The 19,794-nt window shown below is 51.5% G+C and overlaps 1 protein-coding gene across 5 annotated transcripts in view; it reads right to left on the reverse strand.

Annotated features, from left to right (window-relative positions):
- Positions 1 to 1,155: 1,155 nt before the first annotated feature.
- The window catches only part of ZNF76 (zinc finger protein 76), a 38,080-nt gene continuing 19,441 nt past the window's right edge, over positions 1,156 to 19,794 (reverse strand). For 2 of the 5 annotated variants that reach the window (XM_079781008.1, XM_079781007.1), the window contains exons 2-13: positions 14,234 to 14,398; positions 10,515 to 10,595; positions 10,354 to 10,431; positions 8,850 to 9,049; positions 6,792 to 6,908; positions 6,378 to 6,453; positions 5,661 to 5,786; positions 5,389 to 5,568; positions 4,187 to 4,677; positions 3,358 to 3,522; positions 2,509 to 2,622; positions 1,156 to 1,982 (exon numbers count right to left, since the gene is read on the reverse strand). In XM_079781008.1, the coding sequence (XP_079637134.1) occupies positions 1,878 to 1,982; positions 2,509 to 2,622; positions 3,358 to 3,522; positions 4,187 to 4,677; positions 5,389 to 5,568; positions 5,661 to 5,786; positions 6,378 to 6,453; positions 6,792 to 6,908; positions 8,850 to 9,049; positions 10,354 to 10,431; positions 10,515 to 10,595; positions 14,234 to 14,306 (1,806 nt within the window). In that variant the 5' untranslated portion in view covers positions 14,307 to 14,398 and the 3' untranslated portion in view covers positions 1,156 to 1,877. Of the gene's footprint in view, positions 1,983 to 2,508; positions 2,623 to 3,357; positions 3,523 to 4,186; positions 4,692 to 5,388; positions 5,569 to 5,660; positions 5,787 to 6,377; positions 6,454 to 6,791; positions 6,909 to 8,849; positions 9,050 to 10,353; positions 10,432 to 10,514; positions 10,596 to 14,233; positions 14,399 to 19,794 lie in introns of all 5 variants that reach the window. The other 3 variants (XM_079781011.1, XM_079781010.1, XM_079781009.1) reach the window with 3 other exon arrangements.

Here is a 19,794-nt window from a genome sequence, read left to right on the forward strand (position 1 = left end):
GCAGGAAAAACACCCAGAGTTGTAAGAAGGTCTGAGAGCGGCTGTAAGCAGAGTAGGCGCTGGACAAAGCATTCCTTTAGTGACTGGGGGGTGGGGGCTCCTCCCAGGCAGGAGGAGACAAAGGCAGCGGCACAGCCTGTGGGACTGGGCCAGGGCTTCTCCAGGTCAGGCGGACCTGGCACATGACCTGCTGCCTCCCGTCCTCCGGGCTTCGGCTCTAAAGGCGCTCAGAGCATTGCCCACTCGGGCCCCTGGCCCTGAAGACCGGGCTGTTTCTGAAGCACACGGGGTCAGTTAGCAGAGGCTTGGGGTTCAGGGCTTCACAGCAGTGCTTCCAGTTGTTTTAGATCCAATGCCCATCAGGGCCGGGACACCCTCCTGCCAGGAACAGGGGTCATGGATGTTGAAGGTGCCAACTTAGGCATTTGAGAAATCGCCTCCCTGGGCATGGGCCCCCTGCCTCCACGGAGCAGGTGGCCGGGTAAATGGGACCTTGCTAGGCATCCCAGGAGAGGACACGTGGGCTGGGGAGAGGGTTCCATTCCTGGGTGGTAGGAAGTGGCTTGGGGCACCTCCAATCCCTGCAATGTTCCCAGGCAGGGGGCTCAAACCCAAAGATTCTTTCCATCAAATCCCTTCTCCCGCACCAGTTCCCTCTTGTCAGGGCTGGTCTGGTCCTACCACAGTTTTTGGTGGGGTCTGACTGTGGTTTTGGAATTCCATGGCATGGCTCCAGACACCTCGGTGGGCACCCTCAGAGCTGGGTATCAGAGCCAGGACTTCAGCACCAGAGACCCTCAGTAACCTGAGCAAAGGTACCCCTGCCCCCTCCAACGTGGGGCTTTGTGCACTTGGAGCAGCTGACTGGGTCTGGAGGGCTCTACGTAACACAAGGTAAGAGACCCCACCAGAACCTGGAAGCAGTGGTCGCACTGGTCCTGCTTGACCACCCTGAAGCCACCTGACCGGCTGTGGGCAGGAAGCCACTGGCAGCTCCTCAGGGCTTCTCTCCCGCCTGTGCCCCTGGGAGGGCAGTCCCACCAGTCCAGCACCAAGGCTCCATGGAGTGTGTGCCAGGGATATAGAGCTAAGTGCCTGATTTGACCGGCTTGGTCAACAGGACTCAAAGCTGAAAGAAATGGAGGGACCCAGGTGGAAACTTGAAACTTTTTATTAAATACTCATTCACCCGTTTGCCACCACTGCTCACAGCAGGAAAAAAATTATCAAAATGCAATTTAGAAAATTAAACCCAATCCCCAGTATGTACAGGCTGTTCCTTGCCTCTCTACCACAGAGGTGGAGGGGCAGATGGGGGTGGGGGATGGTCGGGCACCTTTCCTCCAGCCACAGGCCCCTGAGCAATTCTGACTGCGGCGGCAGGAAGTACCCCGCTGCCAGGTGACCAGGCACCTCGCTGGCCTCCGGGGAGGTGGTTATTGCTGGGAGGGGCAGGGCTGGGGCTGTTCTGTTCCTACTGCGCTGAGGACCTGTCTGCTCTCTCCTGGTGGACAGCGACCAGTCCCCACAGAAGCCCCAATTGCCACCTGAGAAGGGGAGTGGGAGGGCAGGGTGTTCTCTGGAGGGAGGACAGTGGGTGCCCAGCTGATTTTGAGGGTAGGACGCCCCAGTGCTGCCTGATGACCACGCTTGTCCTTAGCTCCTGAGGCTGACACACTCCCCTGATTCCGGCTGTCCAGCCCTCCTCTTGGGCAGGGCTCCCATCCCCTTCAGTCAGGCCATTTTCCTGCTGTCTTCTCACCCTGGAGACCTACGTGGCCACCCCCCACGTGTCAGCCTCAGCCTGCGCCTGTGGAGGCGAGGATGGCTCTGCGGCACGGTGCCTCCTCCATGTACGGGACCCAGCCCTCCAGGACTCAGCAGCCGCTCCCTGTCTCTGTGGCCTCCAAGGTCACAGCCCCTTGCTGCATGGCAGCAGTGGCCACGCTGATGGCCTCCTCCAAGGTCTGCTGCTCCTCCAGCTGTGGAGAAAGAAGGGGAGAGTGAGACCCTCTTCTAGGTTCGAGGGGTGGTGGTATGTGGCCTACTTTTTGAATTCCCTCCATCCACCCAGTGCCACACACTGAGCACTTAGTGGAGCCCCATTAACAGGAGGTTCACTGATGAAGAGTCCTGTTAGGCTAAGTATGGCCAGGGAGCCACAGGATGGTCCAGGGTCAGAGAGCCGGGCTTGCTCACAGAAGGGAACGACTGGTTGGAGAGCCGCCTTCTTTTCCTGGCGAAGAAATAAAGCTAGGAGGAGACGAAGGGCTTAGGCCACCAGGGAGACTGCCACTGAAGTTACTGTGAAGGCTGGAAGGGGCTGCTCCACTCCGCCTCAGTCAAGAAAGGGCCGAGACAGGTATGTGGATTTAGGAAGAAAGGGATTTGTCCTCTGAAGTGAGCTCCTTTTGAGCCAAATGCCCTTCTCCTCAAGATCTCCATCTAATTCCTCGCCCCTCCTGGCTCCTTTTTCTGGCGGCAGGATCCTCCCAGACCTCTACCCACCTGCACAGCAATGTGCGTTCCGTTGGCTGTGGCCAACAGCGCCACCTGTTGATGATGAAGGGATGCTACACTTGAGTCATCGGCCACCACAGCCCCAGAGGTAATGATTGTAACCTGAAATACAGATGAAAGAGGTTTTCCAACTCACCTACATTACTCTCCCTCCCCGCAATCCAAACAAATCCCTCCAATAAGATGGCTGGGAAAACCCTGAATAGAATGGATCAAACCATTATGGATCAGGCTAATTAGCTTGTGGTTCAGAGCTAAATTAATTTTTTTCCTCTAAATTAATTTAGGGATTTTGAGTCATAGGACAAAGCTGTAAAAGGCCCCAGAGATCATTTAACTCCCTCATTTGAAAATGGACAAAAAGCATAAAAAATGACTTGCCTGTGGTAGCAAACAAATAAGGGGTAGATTTGAGATTTCAAACTGCTTCTCAACAGGGAATGGCTGATGGGAATGCCCTTTTTGTAGGGAATCTTGGGCCTCATAAGGAAGCTTGGCTAGTTTATTTATTTTTTATTTATTTATTTTAAATATATATTTTTATTGATTTCAGAGAGGAAGGGAGAGGGAAGAGAGTGATAGAAATATCAATGATGTGAGAGAATCATTGATTAACTGCCTCCTGCAGGCCCCCTAGTGGGGGTCGAGCCCACAACCCAGGCATGTGCCCTTGACTGGAATCGAACCTGGGACCCTTCAGTCTGCAGGCCAAAGCTCTATCCACTGAGCCACACCAGCTAGGGCAAGCTTGGCTAGTTTAGCCTGCACTTAAATGTCCCCCCAGTGGAAAGGAAGGACAAGGGAACAAGAAGCCCCAAGCAAACGGCCTGGTCATACGGGCTGCGTCTGGGAGCCATCGGCGCGGACCATGGTGACTGTATGTGTGCCAGATGCGGCAAGGCTGTCGTCGGGACTGGGGATGGTGAGGGTGGTGCTGCTGTGCTGGGTCACCATGCTGATGGCACTTCCCAGGGCCTGCAGGTCTTCCGGGGACAGGCTGACCTGCCAACAGGAAGGAGGAAGGTGAGCTGGGAGTGCAGTGGTGGGCTGTCTGGAAGTCCCTGGGAGGATGTATCCTTCCCTCCCGAACAAGGTTAACTTATCGGCAATCTAGGAGATCAGCTGCACGTCACAGGTGGTCAGGGACAAGCAATAAAACAGGTCCTGGGCTGTACAGAGGCTACACTGGACCACTCCGCTGACCACTTCTATTACCACCACTTTGCCGCAGGGTTCTGTTCCATGCAACTCAGGGTCTCCACCTAATTCATCCTTATGCCAACTCCCACAGGCACAGTGCACTTGACAGTGAGGGTGCTGACAAGGGTCAGGCTTACTGCTGGCTAGAATCGCCACCCCGTGCTCGGGCCTCTACGCCAGCATGCCCCGCTTGAGGAGGACATCCAAATGTCTCTCAAGTGGCCAGGACCTGTCAGCCTCCAGGTAAGGAGGGCAACTAACTGCTCCAGAGGCCCCAGAGACCCGCTGGAAGCATGAGGAGAGGCTGTGTTGCGAGACTCAGCCTCAGCTCACTGACAGCCACAGGCCAGAGAGAGGAACTGGGTAGAGGTGGGGCCGTCAGAACTTCCAGGCTCCCCAGAGAAAGAGGGAGAAGGTACTAGTCATAGTGCCCCCCCATCCCTACCCCCACCCCCAGGGCCGGTACCTGCTGGGCACCATCCTGAGTGATCAAAGCCACCTGGGGGGCCCCGTTCTCCTCAGTCACCATAGCCACTTGGGCTGGGATGTCATCACCCTCTTCTTTCACCTCCGAAAGGTAAGCAATGCGAGGTCGTTTGGGTGGTGGGCTCTCCTCGGCTGCAGAGGCGGCTGGGAGAGGAGAGCCCAGCTGACACCTGCCACCGGATGGCCAACGGGAGGCCTGGCTTGTCCCCACTCTCACCTCCGGCCCATGCCCCTCACCCTCGAGCTGCTGCTGCTCATAGAGGGCCTGCTCGCTCTCCTCGGTGGCCTCCAGCTCGCCATGGGCGCTGCGCTTGTGCATGGCCAGGGTGGAGGTCTGCCGGTAGGTCTTGCCGCAGGTGCTGCAGGTGTAGGGCTTGCAGTGTGTGTGCACCACGTGGTGCTTATACAGGCTCGAGTACTCGGTGAAGCGCTTCCCACAGCCTGGCACCGTGCAAACGTATGGCTTCTCCCCTGGGGACACTGGGCTGTGAGGGGGTGGGAACTGGGGCTGGCAAGGGGAAATCTAAGGGGACGGGGTGAGGGGTAGGGCTAGTGAAGGGAGTGCCAGAGGGAGGGGGAAGGACTAAGACCTGGAACTCTAAGTGGACGGACTTGGGGAAGATGGCCAGTGGAAAGGAGGGGACATGAGTGTGGGACTGCTGGAGACAGGTGGAGAGAAAATGGGGGGCTGGGCAAAGCTGGGGCTAATGAAGGGGCTGCAGGGGAGCACTGGGGGCTTGTAAGGCCGAGGGTCGTGAACAGAAGAGGCAGGGGACGGAGAGGACGACTGTCGTGTCAGGTGCAATGCAGAGTGAGGGGACCGGAGGCTGGACGAGGAACATGACACTGGGGAGGGCGAGGATACACCAGAGTCACGAGGACAGTGGATGAGGCGGGAGCTGAAGGGACATTTCCCTCTGCCGTTTCCCCATCATGCCTGACCCTGGCCTTTTACTGGGTGCTCAGCTGGAGAGGGAGAATTCAGTGGAGAGAGGTGGCAGGGAGCTGGGAGGGCAGGCAATACCTGTCAGATTGCACAGTGCAAGTGAAACGGTGGTTCCGAGGACATGGCCGGAACCGCAGAACCCCCTCGGCCCGCCCACAGACCAGCCTGGACTGGCCAGAAGCCTACAGTAAAGGGCGGGGGCCTCGGAGGGCGGTCCTGCATGCCAGCTGGCCCACCTGTGTGGATGCGCACGTGATTCTTGTAGTTGGTGGCGCTGGTGAAGCCACGGCCACAGTGGGGCTCGGGGCAGGTGTAGGGCCGCTCGCCTGTGTGGGTGCGCACATGTACCTTGCGGATATTGGATGTGGTGAAGGAGCGGCCACAGCCCTCGAAGGGGCACCGGAACGGGCGTTCACCTATGGAGGGGGGTGAGGGTGGGGTGTGGTTCAGGAAGGGAGTCATGCTGGGGCACGTGGCCAGGACAGCGCCAGGCTCCAGATCCGCCTACCGGTGTGGGTCCGGACGTGCTTCTGCAGGTCTCCTGAGGTCTTGAAGGCCTTGCTGCACAGCTCCTCTGGGCACTTGTATGGCTTCTCACCAGTGTGGGTGCGCACGTGACTCTTCAGCCCGTAGCCTGCCGCCAAGTGGGAGGGAGGGGTGAGAAGAACGCTCCGTGGGGCCTCATCCCCCACCACCTCACTTCCCAGCTCACGGCTCTCCACCGAACATGTGCTCTGGGAGGCTCCAGACCTCCTCTGGCCCACGAAGCCTGCGCCTGCCTCTCTACCCCCCCTGCCTGGGCAGGCGAGGAGAGCTGGGAGCCCACTCTGCCCTCCTGCCCTCTCCAGGGGGCAGGTCCATTCCAGAACATGAGTGAGAGGGAACCTAGGGAGCCCTGGGCTAAGGCTCTCGATTCAGAGGAAAAGTGAAGCCCAGAGATGCAGTGGCCGACCCAGCACCCCACAGTGGTCGGTGTCAGAGCTGACACAAAGGCAGGGTCTCTGCCCCCCCCGACACACCCAGGCTCCTGCTTAAAGTAAAGCCTGCGCCACTTGCTTCTGAAACGGCTTCCTCCCGAGTCAGCGCCCTGCGAGTCAGGGGCTCCGAGCAGTCTCTCCGGGAAGGAGCCTGGTGCCAGGGTCCCTACAGGGAGTCCCCAGGGCTGATCTAGAACCTCTGCCTCCAACTAGAAGCAGCCCCCTTCAGCCTCCACCAGGCAGGTTACCTGTGGCGAAGGCCTTCCCGCAGCTGGGGAAGTCACACCTGTATGGACGGTCACCTGTATGAGCTCTTTCATGCACCTGTCAGGACAAGCGGTCACATAATTCAGAGGGACAAACAAGGATATAAATGGGCTCTTCAATGCTTTTTAGGGCCCAGAGTATCAGCATCAGTCACCTCCTTTATTTTGCTTCCTTTTCAACTGAGAGGCTACCTCCTCCAGGTAGCCTTCCCTGATTCTCTTTCTTCCTGCTCTCTTTATGGGTCACAGCCCCCCGTGCGGACATTTCTGTATACTCATCTCTTCCTCCAGTAGGCAATGAGCAACTTGAGAGCAGGGACCCCCGTCAAAGCGGGCAGGCAGAATTGCAGGCTGGGGGGAGATGGAAAGGCTGAAAGCTGTCTGTGGCACCCTTACCTTTAAGTGATGAGCAGTGGTGTACAGACGCCCACAGCCCTTGTAGCCACAGCGGAATGCTCTGTCCCCGACCTGCTGCCCTTTGCCATTATGGGGTGCCTGGCTGTCGTGCAGAACCTGACGAAAAATTGTGGGGTCCCAATATGTATTCTCCTCAATGAAAGGAGGAAAGGGGTGGGACACAGGGCCCACGTGTGGCAGCTTAAGACCCAATAAGCAGGGTTAAACTGCCAGGGGGAAAAGGGCAGCCTGGGGTGACAGGCCCAGGCAGAGGGAACAGACACACTGTGGAGAAACAGGCCGGTGTGGGGTCACCACCATCTCTAATGGGAGGACGCGTGTCACAGGCTGTGACAGCTATGGAAGACACGGCGCCCGAGCCGGCTAGGTGAGGTGGGGAGGGGTGGTCTGAATGGCCACACTTGAGCTAGGCTGGGAGCCAGTGACCCCCCTCTGACCACACGCACCTAGGAGGCCGCAACTCTGCACACCTCTCTCCTCTGACGGAGGAGCCCATGCTCCCCGGGGGACACCTGTGCGCAGGGGGCATTAGCCAGGGGGCTGCTGTGGGGAGGAGCCCTAGGTTCAGCAGAGTGAGGGGCCACACCGGCACATTGCAGCGACCCGCAGGTGCCCCCAGCAGCAGCTCCAACCACTGTGCCAGCTAACTGGCCAGTCCCCCCTTTCATCTCTCCTGGGAGCAGTGCCAGAGCCACCTATTCCCACCGGCCTCTCGTTTCAGGGAGCTCACTGCTCTCTCCCGGGGAGGGTCCTGCTGAGACTGTCCCTAGTCTTTGTCCTGGGACATTGGCCTTCCAGGAGCTCCTGAAACAGAACTCCGGAAGTCACGAGGGTGGGGATCAAGAGGTGAGGTCAAATTCATGGCAAGGTCTGTCGAGTCAGTTCCAGGTCAGGGGTCAGGTGGCTGACAAAATTTCATGGACAATTCAGAAGCTGGTGGTTGCGGGGAGGGTCACAGGTGGCCAGGTCCACACAGCGAGCTAACCCACTCAGCTCTGGAATTTCACTCCCATGTCTCAACAGCCCTCGGGTGATCGAGGGAATCAAGGAACTTCAGGCTGGAAGTGACCTCTGAGGTCATCTGGTCCCATCTCATCAAATTACAGAGGCGCAAGCTGAGGCCTGGGAGGAGGGTGACCACCCAGGTCCGACAGGGAAGAGGCAGAGCCAGCACAAACCTCAGGACTCGTGACTTAAAGCCCAGTTGTCTCCAACAGCATCAAGTCTCAAATTGGCTCCTAAAATACACTCCGGGATCGGGCGGGAGCGGGCACAGCCCGGTGGCCGCTGTAAAGCTTTGTGTTCCATTTTGGAAAGACATAGGGTTTTCTCCTCTCTATGATGCAGCCACACTAGTTTCGCTATAAAAACAAACCCCTTCTCCGGGGAAAGCCAGTGCTCCAGGAAGCCCCTCCGCATCTAGCCGAGGCTCCGTAGCTCATGCCGGCAGGGAGCACCTGGCTAGGGAAGCTCACGGGTCTCCGTCCCACTCCCCTGCGGGCAGGACCACGGCTCCAGCACAGACAGCTGGGACTGACGGATGTCTGAAGAGCTGGGATCCTTTTCCTTTGCGGCTGAGCTACTGTGCGGGCCTCGTGTTCCAAGAATCCCAGCTGCTCTGTTGCATCTGCCCCGTCACTGCCTCCTGAGGTTATTTCCCCAAACGACTAAATGAGTCACAGAGAAGAAATACATACAAGAACATCTGACCTCAGTGGACTGGGAAAACTAATAAAAGTCGCTGGCAAGGGCTTCCGGGCAGCCAAAGCGAAGCCAGGACTACGGATGTCACTGCTGCTCACAGCTGCCTCCCCTCGCAGAGGCAGCATAGACAAGGGAGAGAGTAAACAGCTGTCGGCAGGGCCGGCCGGGCTGGATGCACGTCCTGGATGAGGATGTGAAAGATGAGCCAGGAGGGGGTGCGGGGCTAAGGGAGTGCCCAGGCCATGGCCCAGCACTGGCGGTCTGTCCGCTACAGAGGTGGCAGTTTGGGCAGGGCCAAGGGAGCTGGTGGGCGGCGAGGCTCTGCGAGCTCACCTTGCTGGCGTACTGCTCCAGGGCCACCACCGTGTCCGCGCTGAAGCCCTCGTCGTCCTCGGCGGCTAGGTCCTCCAAGCCCACCTCCGTCTGCACGGCCAGGATGGTGCTGTCTGCCGGCACCGCCACTGGGTGGTGAATGTAGGCAGTGGAGCCATCCTCCAGCTGGACGGCCTCCAGGGAGCTGGGGTCATAGCCCTCTGTGGGGACAGGCGCTTAGGAGAGGTACTGGGCCAAGGAGGGTCTCGGCATCGTCTCTCCTGGTCTGTCTCCTTGGCGCTGCCTCTCCTAAGGACGAGGCCTCCCATGAAGCACTTGCTCCTTGAGAACCCGAGGGGACCGTCATCATCTCCACCTAGATGACCACCAGAACCTCCCACCTGGTGGTCCCTGCCCCCTCTACTTCCCTCCAGGTAGACGGCGTCTGGGGGGATCTTTGCAGGACACAAATGTGATCATGTGACCCGAGGACCCAAACAGTTCAGCTGCTTCCCACTGGTCTCAGGATAAAGACCAAAACCCTTCTCCTGACACGCCCCAAGCGCTCTGGGCCCTGCCTCTGTTTGGCGTCATCTTTTCATCTTACCGATTCTGCCCCCAACCCCAGTACTCTGACTTCTAGCAATTTCTGAAATGTGCCATTCTCTCTCCCCATCTCTGGGCCAACGAAGGGTGTTCCTCCGTCCTGAGTACTGAACTCTCCCTGCCACCCTTTCTTCCCTCGCTGAGTCCACTTCACTCTTCAGCCATCAGCCAAGTGTCACTTCCCCAGGGAGACCCTCCCCACGCCTGGTCTCTGCTTGTGATGACCAGCTCATCAGTGACGATTCGCAGCCCTCCCGTTTCCCTCACTGGACTCCAGGGAAGCTGGGACTGTCAGACTTCATTCTCTCGTGTATATTCCACACGTAGCCAATGCCAGGCACACACAAGTAGTAGAAGGAATTGTTATTGGTCAGTACCTTCGGAGCTTTATTCTATTTTTTTGTTTTTGTTTATTTGTTTCTTGTGAATCCTCATCTAAGGATATTTTCTTCCTTTGCTCTTCAGAGAGAGTGGAAGGGAAGGAGGGAGGGGAGAGAGAGAAACCTAGGTACGTGCCTTTTACCGGGAATTGAACCCATGACCCTTCGGTGTGCAGGCCGATGCTCTAACCACTAAGCATCACTGGCCAGGGCAGGAGCTTTATTCTTAAATATAAGTTTTTGCTCCTGGTCTTGGATGACATCCTTAGGTCCTATTTAAAGCCCTAAGATTTGTGTTGTGCTAGAGCCACAGCTGCCATCAAGGCTCATGCTATTGACCCCCAAGGCCCCGCCTCCTGGGGACAGGAACAGCTGCTCCTGTGGTGCGCACAAGAGAAGGCAGTTGAGATTGCTAATCCAGGGGAGCTCGGGACCACGCTCCATGACTATGGCCCAACTCCCAGGGTATGCCACTCCACGCCCCCCCGCCGCCAGCTCGTCTCCCTTCCTTCCCGCAGTCATGATGCCTGTGGCCCCACCTTTGGGTGTGCGGTGTATGTAGGCCATGCTGCCATCTTCCAGCTGCACAGGCTGTCCATCCTCAAAGGAAAGAGGTTCTGTAACGAGAGCAATGCCTGCCTTTCTCTGGAGCTCGGTGCCAGGGAGGGCTCCCCGATGGGGGCTGCCTGCCCTCCCTCACCTTTCTGCACTGTCACTTGGTGGATGTATGCAGTGGTTCCGTCCTCGAGCTGGATCACTTGTCCTTCAAGCAGCTTCTCTCCTACGGAGATGGAAATGGAGAAGTGGGCCAGGCCCAGAAAGGGGCTGAAAACACCTGCCTGTTTCTAGCGGAGGCCTGTCTGAGGTACAGGTGACATTTTCCAGGTCACCTCGCTCCCTGCTCCCAAGGCCTGAGCCCTGAGGACCCCCGCAAATCCCCACAGGGGGAGCCACTGCATCTATTACTCTATACAGCCCAGCAAAGCGGGGGCTTCCAGCCTAACAGCAGTTGCTGAGACTGAACGAACTGAAGAACAAAGGAGGCCCTGAGACCTAGAAAGGACCCATGGGTCCAAAGTCAGATATGGCTCAAAATAACCAAATCAAAATACATTCCCTATCTCCCTGTGCCAGCGTGCCAAGGCCGAGGCCCCCGATAGACAGTGTGGCTTACAGTTAGCAGCAATGGGCTCTGGAACCAGCCCAGGCCTCCTGCGATGGCCTTTCAGCTCTCTCTCTCACTAGCTGTGTGCAGCTTACTTAACCTCTCTGCTTCAGCTCCTTCTTCTTAAAATGATTAAAAATTGTCTTCATTGGGTTGCTATAAGGGTTAAATGAGTTAATGAATATAAAACACTCAGAACAGTCCCTGGGATGTGGCCAGCCCTCAATAAACCTTAGTTTTGTGTTTTTACAATAAGCCCAATCTGTACATTAGAAGAAACAGAAAGGAGAGCAGTCGGGAGCAACGTGAATGTGACTACTGTGCTCCCACATGTCCACCGGTCTTGCTCCACCACCCGGGTGGACAATGTCTCCTTCACTGACCTCTGCCATTTTCACTTCAGTTGTCGAATAAAAAACCGACCCACCTAAAGCAACAAAATAGCACTCTAAAAATTAATAAGACTACAGAGTGCCTACGATATTATCTTTCCTTATCTCAGATTCTTACTGGAAAGCCCTTCTAAGGGCAAAAGATTCTTAGAGTTTTGTGTCCAGTGAGTTTGACGGAGGGAATGGGGAAAGGAGAAGAGAAAAAGGAGATTGAAGCACTAATGACAAATGGTTTGTTCATTCCTTTCCTTACAAGTTACGGGTTTAGGAAGTTGAGCTCTTGTGTGGGACAGGCAATACTTTTGGCCCATCTCCCTGCTGATGTCTCTTCCTCCGAGGAATTCCCAAACTTGTCCCCAAACTGAGTCCTCTTGGGTCAGTAGTTAACAGCTCTACAACCCGCCGAAGACAGGTGGAGTGGAGACGAAGGCAAGCAGGAGAGGGGAAAGGGAACCCCAGCCTGTCCCTTCACGTGAGCAGGGGCCCCTGCATTTGCCACTGCATCTGTCCTGGCCGGGCGCCAGTGCTGGGCTCTGAAAGCATCAGCAGAGATTCTGCTAGCGAACTGGGCATCACCTCAAGGCAGCAAACAAAATGTTGAGAAGAGTTATTTAAGAAAAAAATTTTCTTTTTAATGTACAGCTATCAATATTTTATTTACACTACTATATTTCTCCTATCATCCTTTATCTTAAAGTAAATCTATACTGAATACACTACCTATATTTTACTAGTGTACATTTAACCTATGTCATGCACATTTTAATTTAAAATATACTTTGAAATGTGTAATAATGGCTGAGAAAAACATTTAAAAATATTTTTATTGATTTCAGAGAGGAAGGGAGAGGGAGAGAGGGTTAGAAACATGAATGATGAGAGAGAAACACTGATTGGCTGCCTCCTGCACACCTCCTACTGGGGATCAAGCCTGCAACCCGGGCATATGCCCTTGACTGGTATCGAACCCGGGACCCTTCAGTCCACAGGCTGACGCTCTATACAGAGCCAAACCAGCTAGGGCGGCTGAGAAAAACTTTAACCTAGAATTTCCTCTAACAACCAGAGGCTACGATGGGGAGGGGGGAGAAGAGCTGGCGGACGGGCCTCCCAGCCCATCACAGAGGGGCCGCACATTCCTGTCGTCGGAGCAGTCCAGTGCATTTATTCACACTCTCAGGAGAGTCGGGTTTGAATGACATGCTTTATGCTTACTCTAATTTCATAAAATTTTAGGGCTTCCTGCACATTCAGGGGCCCAGACACAGCTGCCTGCTGACAGACGAACGTGCCCGGTCTAGGGCTTCAGAGGAGCTCACCAGTGAGGCGCCTCTGAGACAGTGTGGTTCTGCATGCGGGAGGCCAGCTCTCCCCTCCGCAGGGTGAAATCTGCTGTGTGTGAGCGTGTGCCTATGTGCAAGTACACACTGCAGCACCTTGGAGGAGGCAGAGAACAGAGCCAGGAAGAGTGATGAGAGAAAGACATAAACAGGACGTGGGGGAGGCAGATACAAGAGACCCAGATACAAGAAGGAAAGAGATAAGAAAAGTGTGGCTTTCTTAGGCCAAATACGGTCACTTGCTTTTACTTATTCATTCAACCATTAAAAATAGGTAGCAAAGACTGAGGCATGGGCGATAACTGGGTCCGGGCAGTCAACACGCCCAGTCTACACAGTTCCTAAGTTCTTCCACCACCGGGACTGCAGCAGTGGGCAACAACTGCGATGGGAAGTCTGCAAACACAGGGTTTCGGGATTCAAAAGGATTCTAGAGAAGTTCCATGTTCAAGAAAACTAAGCCAGCCCCACACATCCTAGGTCTTGATAAGAAACCTTCCGAGAAGGCACCCACACGTTATCATACGGAAGGAGCTTACTGATGAGATTAAGGGGTCTCTTTGTCACCATCAGGAAGCAGACAATTAAAATGAAAGCAACAAACAAATTATCTGTAAATTTTGGAACCGAAATACATTTTGACAATGTGTTGAAGTGAGGGAGGGCGATGTTGAGGAGACGATGCAGTTGTGAGGACGGCGGCGCTCAGACCCGGAACAGGCAAGATAAAGACTAGGAATGAGACAGGGTTTGCTGGCGCTGTCCGAGGGAGACGTGATGCCATCTGGTGAGGGAAGTGTCCCTGGCCCTGAGGCCTGGCCCCGAGGCCTGGCCCTTCAACTACACTCTGTTCCGAAGCCACCCTCACCTTGATCCTAGAGAATCTGAATTTTAGGTAAATCTGAATTTCAAATATACAATGAATTTTTTTTAGTAGTTAGTGTTTTTATGTTAGTATTTTTAGCATTTAGTCCCATGCTTCTACATGTCTATCCCATGTAATATTTGGGACAGACTTATACTACAAAATTATTCATTGTTTCTGAAATTCAGATTTAACTGTGTGCCATGTATTTTTGTTTCTGGCGACCCCGGTGGGGCTTAAGGCATGAGATCTATTCTTGGGTATCCCTCTCTGGACCTGGAAGAGTATCTTGTGCATGGTAGATGCTCAGTAGATAGTTTGAGTGCTTAATCTTGCTGGAAAGTCTGAGCAACTGGATAGGGAGTATTTGAAAAGCAGGAAGTCAAAACCAGCACTGTGCTCATCTATTCCAGAAGGAGTTACGAACTGCTCGCCACATGTAAGGAATTCTGCTTTCAGAGGTCTTGGCCTCTATGCTGGTCTGGCCTGGTTTTCTAGCTGCCTACATGGCGTTTTATTGTAAAGAGTTACCTCAAGAGATTCTCACGCAGAGCAAGTGTGGCAAGCGGGTGGGAGGCAGGGGAGACTCGTGGAAGGGGACACTCCTCTCCAGAAGCTGGAGGACAGGGGGATTCTGAGGTCCTTGGAAATACTCACCTTTGACCGCTTGCTGGACGTAGGCCGTTGTCCCATCACTGAGGGTGACTGTCTGCAGCCCCAAGCTCTCCATGGCAAACTGCTGCTCGTGCACTCAGACATGAAGTTGGCTTCTGCCAGCACCGAGCCACAGCTGAGGTCAGGGGTTCCTCCTGGGTCACAAATCTGAGGAAAGGGACAGTTTCACATTATGAGTTACAACGCTCCTAAAGCTGCAAGGACACACAGGGACAGAGTGAATGCAGGCAGCCAAGGAGAAAGAGAAAAGTTCCTCAAAGTAGATAACTATGTTGGTTTTTATGAAGTGGGTTACAAATATACACATTTAAGAATTCTAAAAATCAATATAAATGAATAAGAAATCTAATGAACAAAATAGACCAGTGAATAAAATAGAATCAGAGGCATGGAAACATGGAACAGACTGATGAATCTCAGAGGGAAGGAGAGAGGGGGAATGAGGAGAGATTAACCAAAGATCTTACCTATGGACACAGACAAAAGGATGGTGAAGGCCTGGGTTGGGGTAGGGTGGGAACCAGGTGAAGAGGGGTTAATGTGTGGGACATCTGTAATACTCTCAACAATAAAGATTTGAAAAAAAAATTCTAAAATTTAAGTATAAAAGAGAAGCATGACAGTCAAATTGGTTGTAAATGAAGATTTCATTGATCAAAATCCACTTTTAAACTTGCTCTCCTTAGAGGGAGCCTCAGTGAAGGCAGGGAGCCAGCCAGCCCCACTGCTGCTGGTTCTCTCTACCCATTTCCACCTCTCTCCTGTGCTCAGACCCCCTCACCCACCGGCCCTGCTGACCCTCCTCAGTGAACATTCCACAGGCATCACAGATGGAATGGGTCCCCCACAGAACTCACCACCCCTAGCCCCAGGACCGTCTCACTTCTAGTATCCCCTATTCAAGGGGTGGCACCTCCAGCTACCGGAATCAGTGGGGTCATCTTTGATTCCTCCTCTTCCCTCAAAGTCTAGGTACACCACTATTTAACAGCTCACACCAAAATTAACTCAAAATGGATTAAAGAGTTGAATGTAAGACCTGAAACCATTAAATTCCTAGAAGAAAACATAGGGGCAAGCTCCTTGACATCAGTCTTGGTGATGATTTTTTGAATTTGACACCAAAAGCAAAGGCAACAAAACCAAAATTAAACAAGTAGGACTACGTTATACTAAAAAGCTTCTGCCCAGTAAAGGAAACCATCAACAAAATGAAAAGGCAACCAACAAAGTGAGAGAAAAATTTGAAAATCATATATCCAATAATGGGTTAATATCCAAAATATATAAAGAACTCATACAACTCAATAGCAAGAAACCGAAAAATATGATTAAAAGCAGCCAGAGGATCTGTATATTTTTCCAAAGACGTACCGATGGCCAATAGGTACATTCAACATCCCTAATCACCAGAGAAATGCAAATCAAAACCACAATCAGATATCACCACATACATACAAGTTAGAATGGCTATTATAAAAAAGAGAAGAAATAAGTATTGGCAAGGATATGGAGAAGAGGTAACTTTTATGCACTATTGGTGAGAATGTGAGTTGGTATAGGCATTATGGAAAACTAGAGGCCCAGTGCATGAAATTCGTGCATGGGTAGGGTCCCTAGGCCTGGCCGGCGATCAGGGCCAATCGGGGCCTTCCTTCATTACGCCCCCTGGTGGTCAGCGCATGTCATAGTGAGCAATTGAACTCCTGGTCTCCCGGTTGAACTCCTGTGGGGACAATTTACATGTAAGGCTTTTATATATATAGATAGTACGAAGATTCCTCAAAAATTAAAAATAGAACTAGCAGATAATTCAGTAATTCTACTTCTCAGTATTTAACCAAAGAAAATAAAAACACTAACTCTAACAGATATATACTTCCCTATGTTCATTGCAGCATCCTATATAATAAAAACCTAATATGCTAGGTGTCTGGTCAACTGATCAGCTGTTCAACCAAACAAAGTATAATATGCTAATGATATGCTAAGGCCGCTCAACTGCTCACTATGACATGCACTGACCACCAGGGAGCAGACAGTCAACCGGTCGACCAGTTGCTATGATGTGCACTGACCACCAGGGGGCAGATGCTCCGACCAGTAAGTTAGCTTGCTGCTGGGGTCTGGCTGCTGATCGGGACTGAGTGAGATGGGCCAGACATGGCCTGGAGCCTTCCAGAAGTCCCTCCCCGGCTCTGATCATGCACCAGAGGGGTCCCTCTGCCTGGCCTGTGCCCTCTCGAAATCCGGGACCCCTCAGGGATGTTGGAGAGCTGGTTTCGGCCCAATCCCACAGGTCAGGCCGAGGAGCCCCACTGGTGCACAAATTCGTGCACTGGGCCTCTAGTTATTTATAATAGCCAAGATATGAAAACAATCTATGTCTAACAACAGATGAATGGATAAAGAAAGTATAGTATATATATTACAATGGAATGTTATTCAGCCATAAAAAGAATGCTAATGAAATAAGTCAGACAGAGAAAGACAAATACTATATGATCTCACTTATATGTAGAATCTAAAAAAACCCCACAAAAACACCCAGCCTGTGTTGCTCAGTGGTTGAGCACTAACCTATATACCAAGAGGTCACTGGTTTGCTCTGATCAGGGCACATGCCCATCTTGTGGCCACGATCCCCCAGTGGGGGCATGCAGGAGGCAGCCTATGTCTTTTTTCTTGTCTAAAGTTTTACATATGTCTCCTTTTTCCCCAATTGAATCCCTTCCCCAGCCATTCCCACCCCAGGCAAGCCCCCACCGCCCCAGTGTCTGTGTCCATTCGTTATGCTAATATGCATGCATACAAGCCCTTTGGTTGTTCTCTAACCCCCCCTACCTCCCCTGCCATTTGTCTCTGGATCTATTTTTGTTCATCAGTTTATGTTGTTCATTATATCCCACATGAGTGAGATCATGTGATATTTATCTTTCTCCGACTGGCTTATTTCGCTTAGCATCATGCTCTCCAGTTCCATCCATGCTGTTGCAAATGGTAAAAGTTCCTTCTTTTTTATAGCGGCATAGTATTCCATCGTGTAGATGTACCACAGTTTTCTAATCCACTCATCTGCTGATGGGCACTTAGGCTGTTTCCAAATCTTAGCTATTATAAATTGTGCTGCTATGAACATAGGGGTGCATGTATCCTTTCTGATTGGTGTTTCTGGTTCCTTGGGATATATTCCTAGAAGTGGGATTACTGGATCAAATGGGAGTTCCATTTTTAACTTTTTGAGGAAACTCCATACTGTGTTCCACAGTGGCTGCACCAGTCTGCATTCCCACCAGCAGTGCATGAGGGTTCCTTTTTCTCCACATCCTTGCCAGCACTTGCCGTTTGTTGATGATAGCCATTCTGACAGGTGTGAGATGGTATCTCATTGTTGTTTTGATTTGCATCTCTCAGATGATTAGTGACTTTGAGTATGTTTTCATATGTCTCTTGGCTTTCTGAATGTCCTCTTTCGAAAAGTGTCTATTTAGGTCCTTAGCCCATATTTGGATTGGACTGGTTATCTTCCTTTTGTTAAGTTGTATGAGTTCTCTGTAAATTTTGGAGATTAAACCCTTATCGCAAATATCATTGGCAAATATGTTCTCCCATGCAGTGGGCTTTCTTGTTGTTTTGTTGATGGTTTCTTTTGCTGTGCAGAAGCTTTTTATTTTCATGTAGTCCCATTTGTTTATTTTCTCCTTCATCTCCATTGCCCTAGGAACTGTGTCGGTAAAGATATTGCTACGACATATGTCTGCTATTTTGCAGCGTATGGAGTCTTGTAGGATTTTTATGGTTTCCCGTCTTACATTTAAGCCCTTTAGCCATTTGAGTTTGTTTTTGTGTATGGTGTATGTTGGTGATCTAGTTTCATTTTTTTGCATGTATCTGACCAAATTTCCCAGCACCATTTATTGAAGAGACTGTCTTGACTCCATTGTATGCTCTTGAGGAGGTAGCCTATTTTTGATGTTTCTATCTCTCTCTCTCCTTTCTCCCTCTCCCTTTTCTCTCTAAAAGCCAATAAAAACATATTTAAAAAGAAACCCAAACAATAAAACAAAACCAAGCTCCTAGATACAGAGAACAGATTGTGATTACCAGAGGATGGGGGCTGGGTGTGGGCAAAATGGATAAAGGCACGAACTCCAGTTATAAAATAAATACACTTTGGGGATACAATGTACGGCATGGTGACAATACTATATTGTATATTTGACAGTTACAAACAGGGTAAATCTTAAAAGTTCTCATCATAAGAAAAAAATTCTGTAACTATGTATGTTGATGGATGTTAACTAAACTTACCATGGTGATAATTTTTCAACATATACAAATGTTAGATCATTATTGTTGTACACCTGAAACTAATGCTAATGTGTTTTATACAGTAAAACCTCAATATAATGGACTAATTTGGGCTAGGGGGTATCCGTTATATAATAAAGTAGGTTTTCCAAATGTGTAGTTAAAAAATTGACAAGTTAGTTTATCTGTTTTTACTGATGTAGACAGGTTTGTGTAATTAAAATTAAGTACACATGAAAAGTTTAATTTCACAGAAAAGTTTTCCATGTTACAGTAATTTTAAATTTATACTGAGTAGGTCTAGTAAATGCGTGCATTCACCAGTTACCTCGAGTAACAAATGCACACAGCTGGGGCGTGGCTTAGTGCATGTAGAACATCCTGCCAGGTGTTAAAACTGCTGCAGAAAGACACACCATGTGACAACAGAACCAATTACCATGTGTGATGCGGTGTGATCATGTGCTAATCATTTGCTGAACATTGTTTACAAGCAGTGACTCTTGCATTTAAATATGTAGACTATAGTTATAGATATATCATATTTATTTCTGTTGGCGATATTACTACAGTGTTTTTTTCCAACATATAGCCTATTTATAAAATTTGTTAAAAATAACAGTGAAACCCTGTTAATTTAATTATAAGCAAATATTAGTTAAAAGTATCTTAAAATTAACAGGGTGTTAATTTTCACATATGACATACGGACGGGAAATTTTATCAGTTAAACCTCAAGTCCATTAAATCAAGGTCCATAAAATCAAGGATTAACTGTATGTCAATTATACCTCAAATTTTAAAAAAAGCCTAGCTACCTGTTTCAGGTGAGTATCACTCTCACCTCTTCACTATCCTATATAATAAAGAGGTAATATGCAAATTGACCATCACTCCAACACACAAGATGGCCACCCCCATGTGGTCAAAGATGGCCGCCCCCCATGTGGACACAAGATAGCTGCCACAAGATGGCCAGCAGGGGAGGACAGTTGTGGGCAATCAGGCCAGCAGGGGAGGGCAGTTGGGAAGGACCAGGCCTGCAAGGGAGGGGAGGGCAGTAAGGGGTGACTGGGCTGGCAGAGCAGGGCAGTTGGGGGCAATCAGGCCTGCAGGGAAGGACAGTTGGGGGGGACCCAGGCCTGCAGGTGAGGGCAGTTGGGGTGGACCAGGCCTGCAGGGGAGGGCAGTTGGGGGCAACCAGGCCTGCAGGGGAGGGCAGTTGGGGGCAA

This window comes from Cnephaeus nilssonii, assembly GCF_951640355.1.
Source record: "Cnephaeus nilssonii genome assembly, chromosome: 9".
NCBI classification, from domain to species: Eukaryota; Metazoa; Chordata; class Mammalia; order Chiroptera; family Vespertilionidae; genus Cnephaeus; species Cnephaeus nilssonii.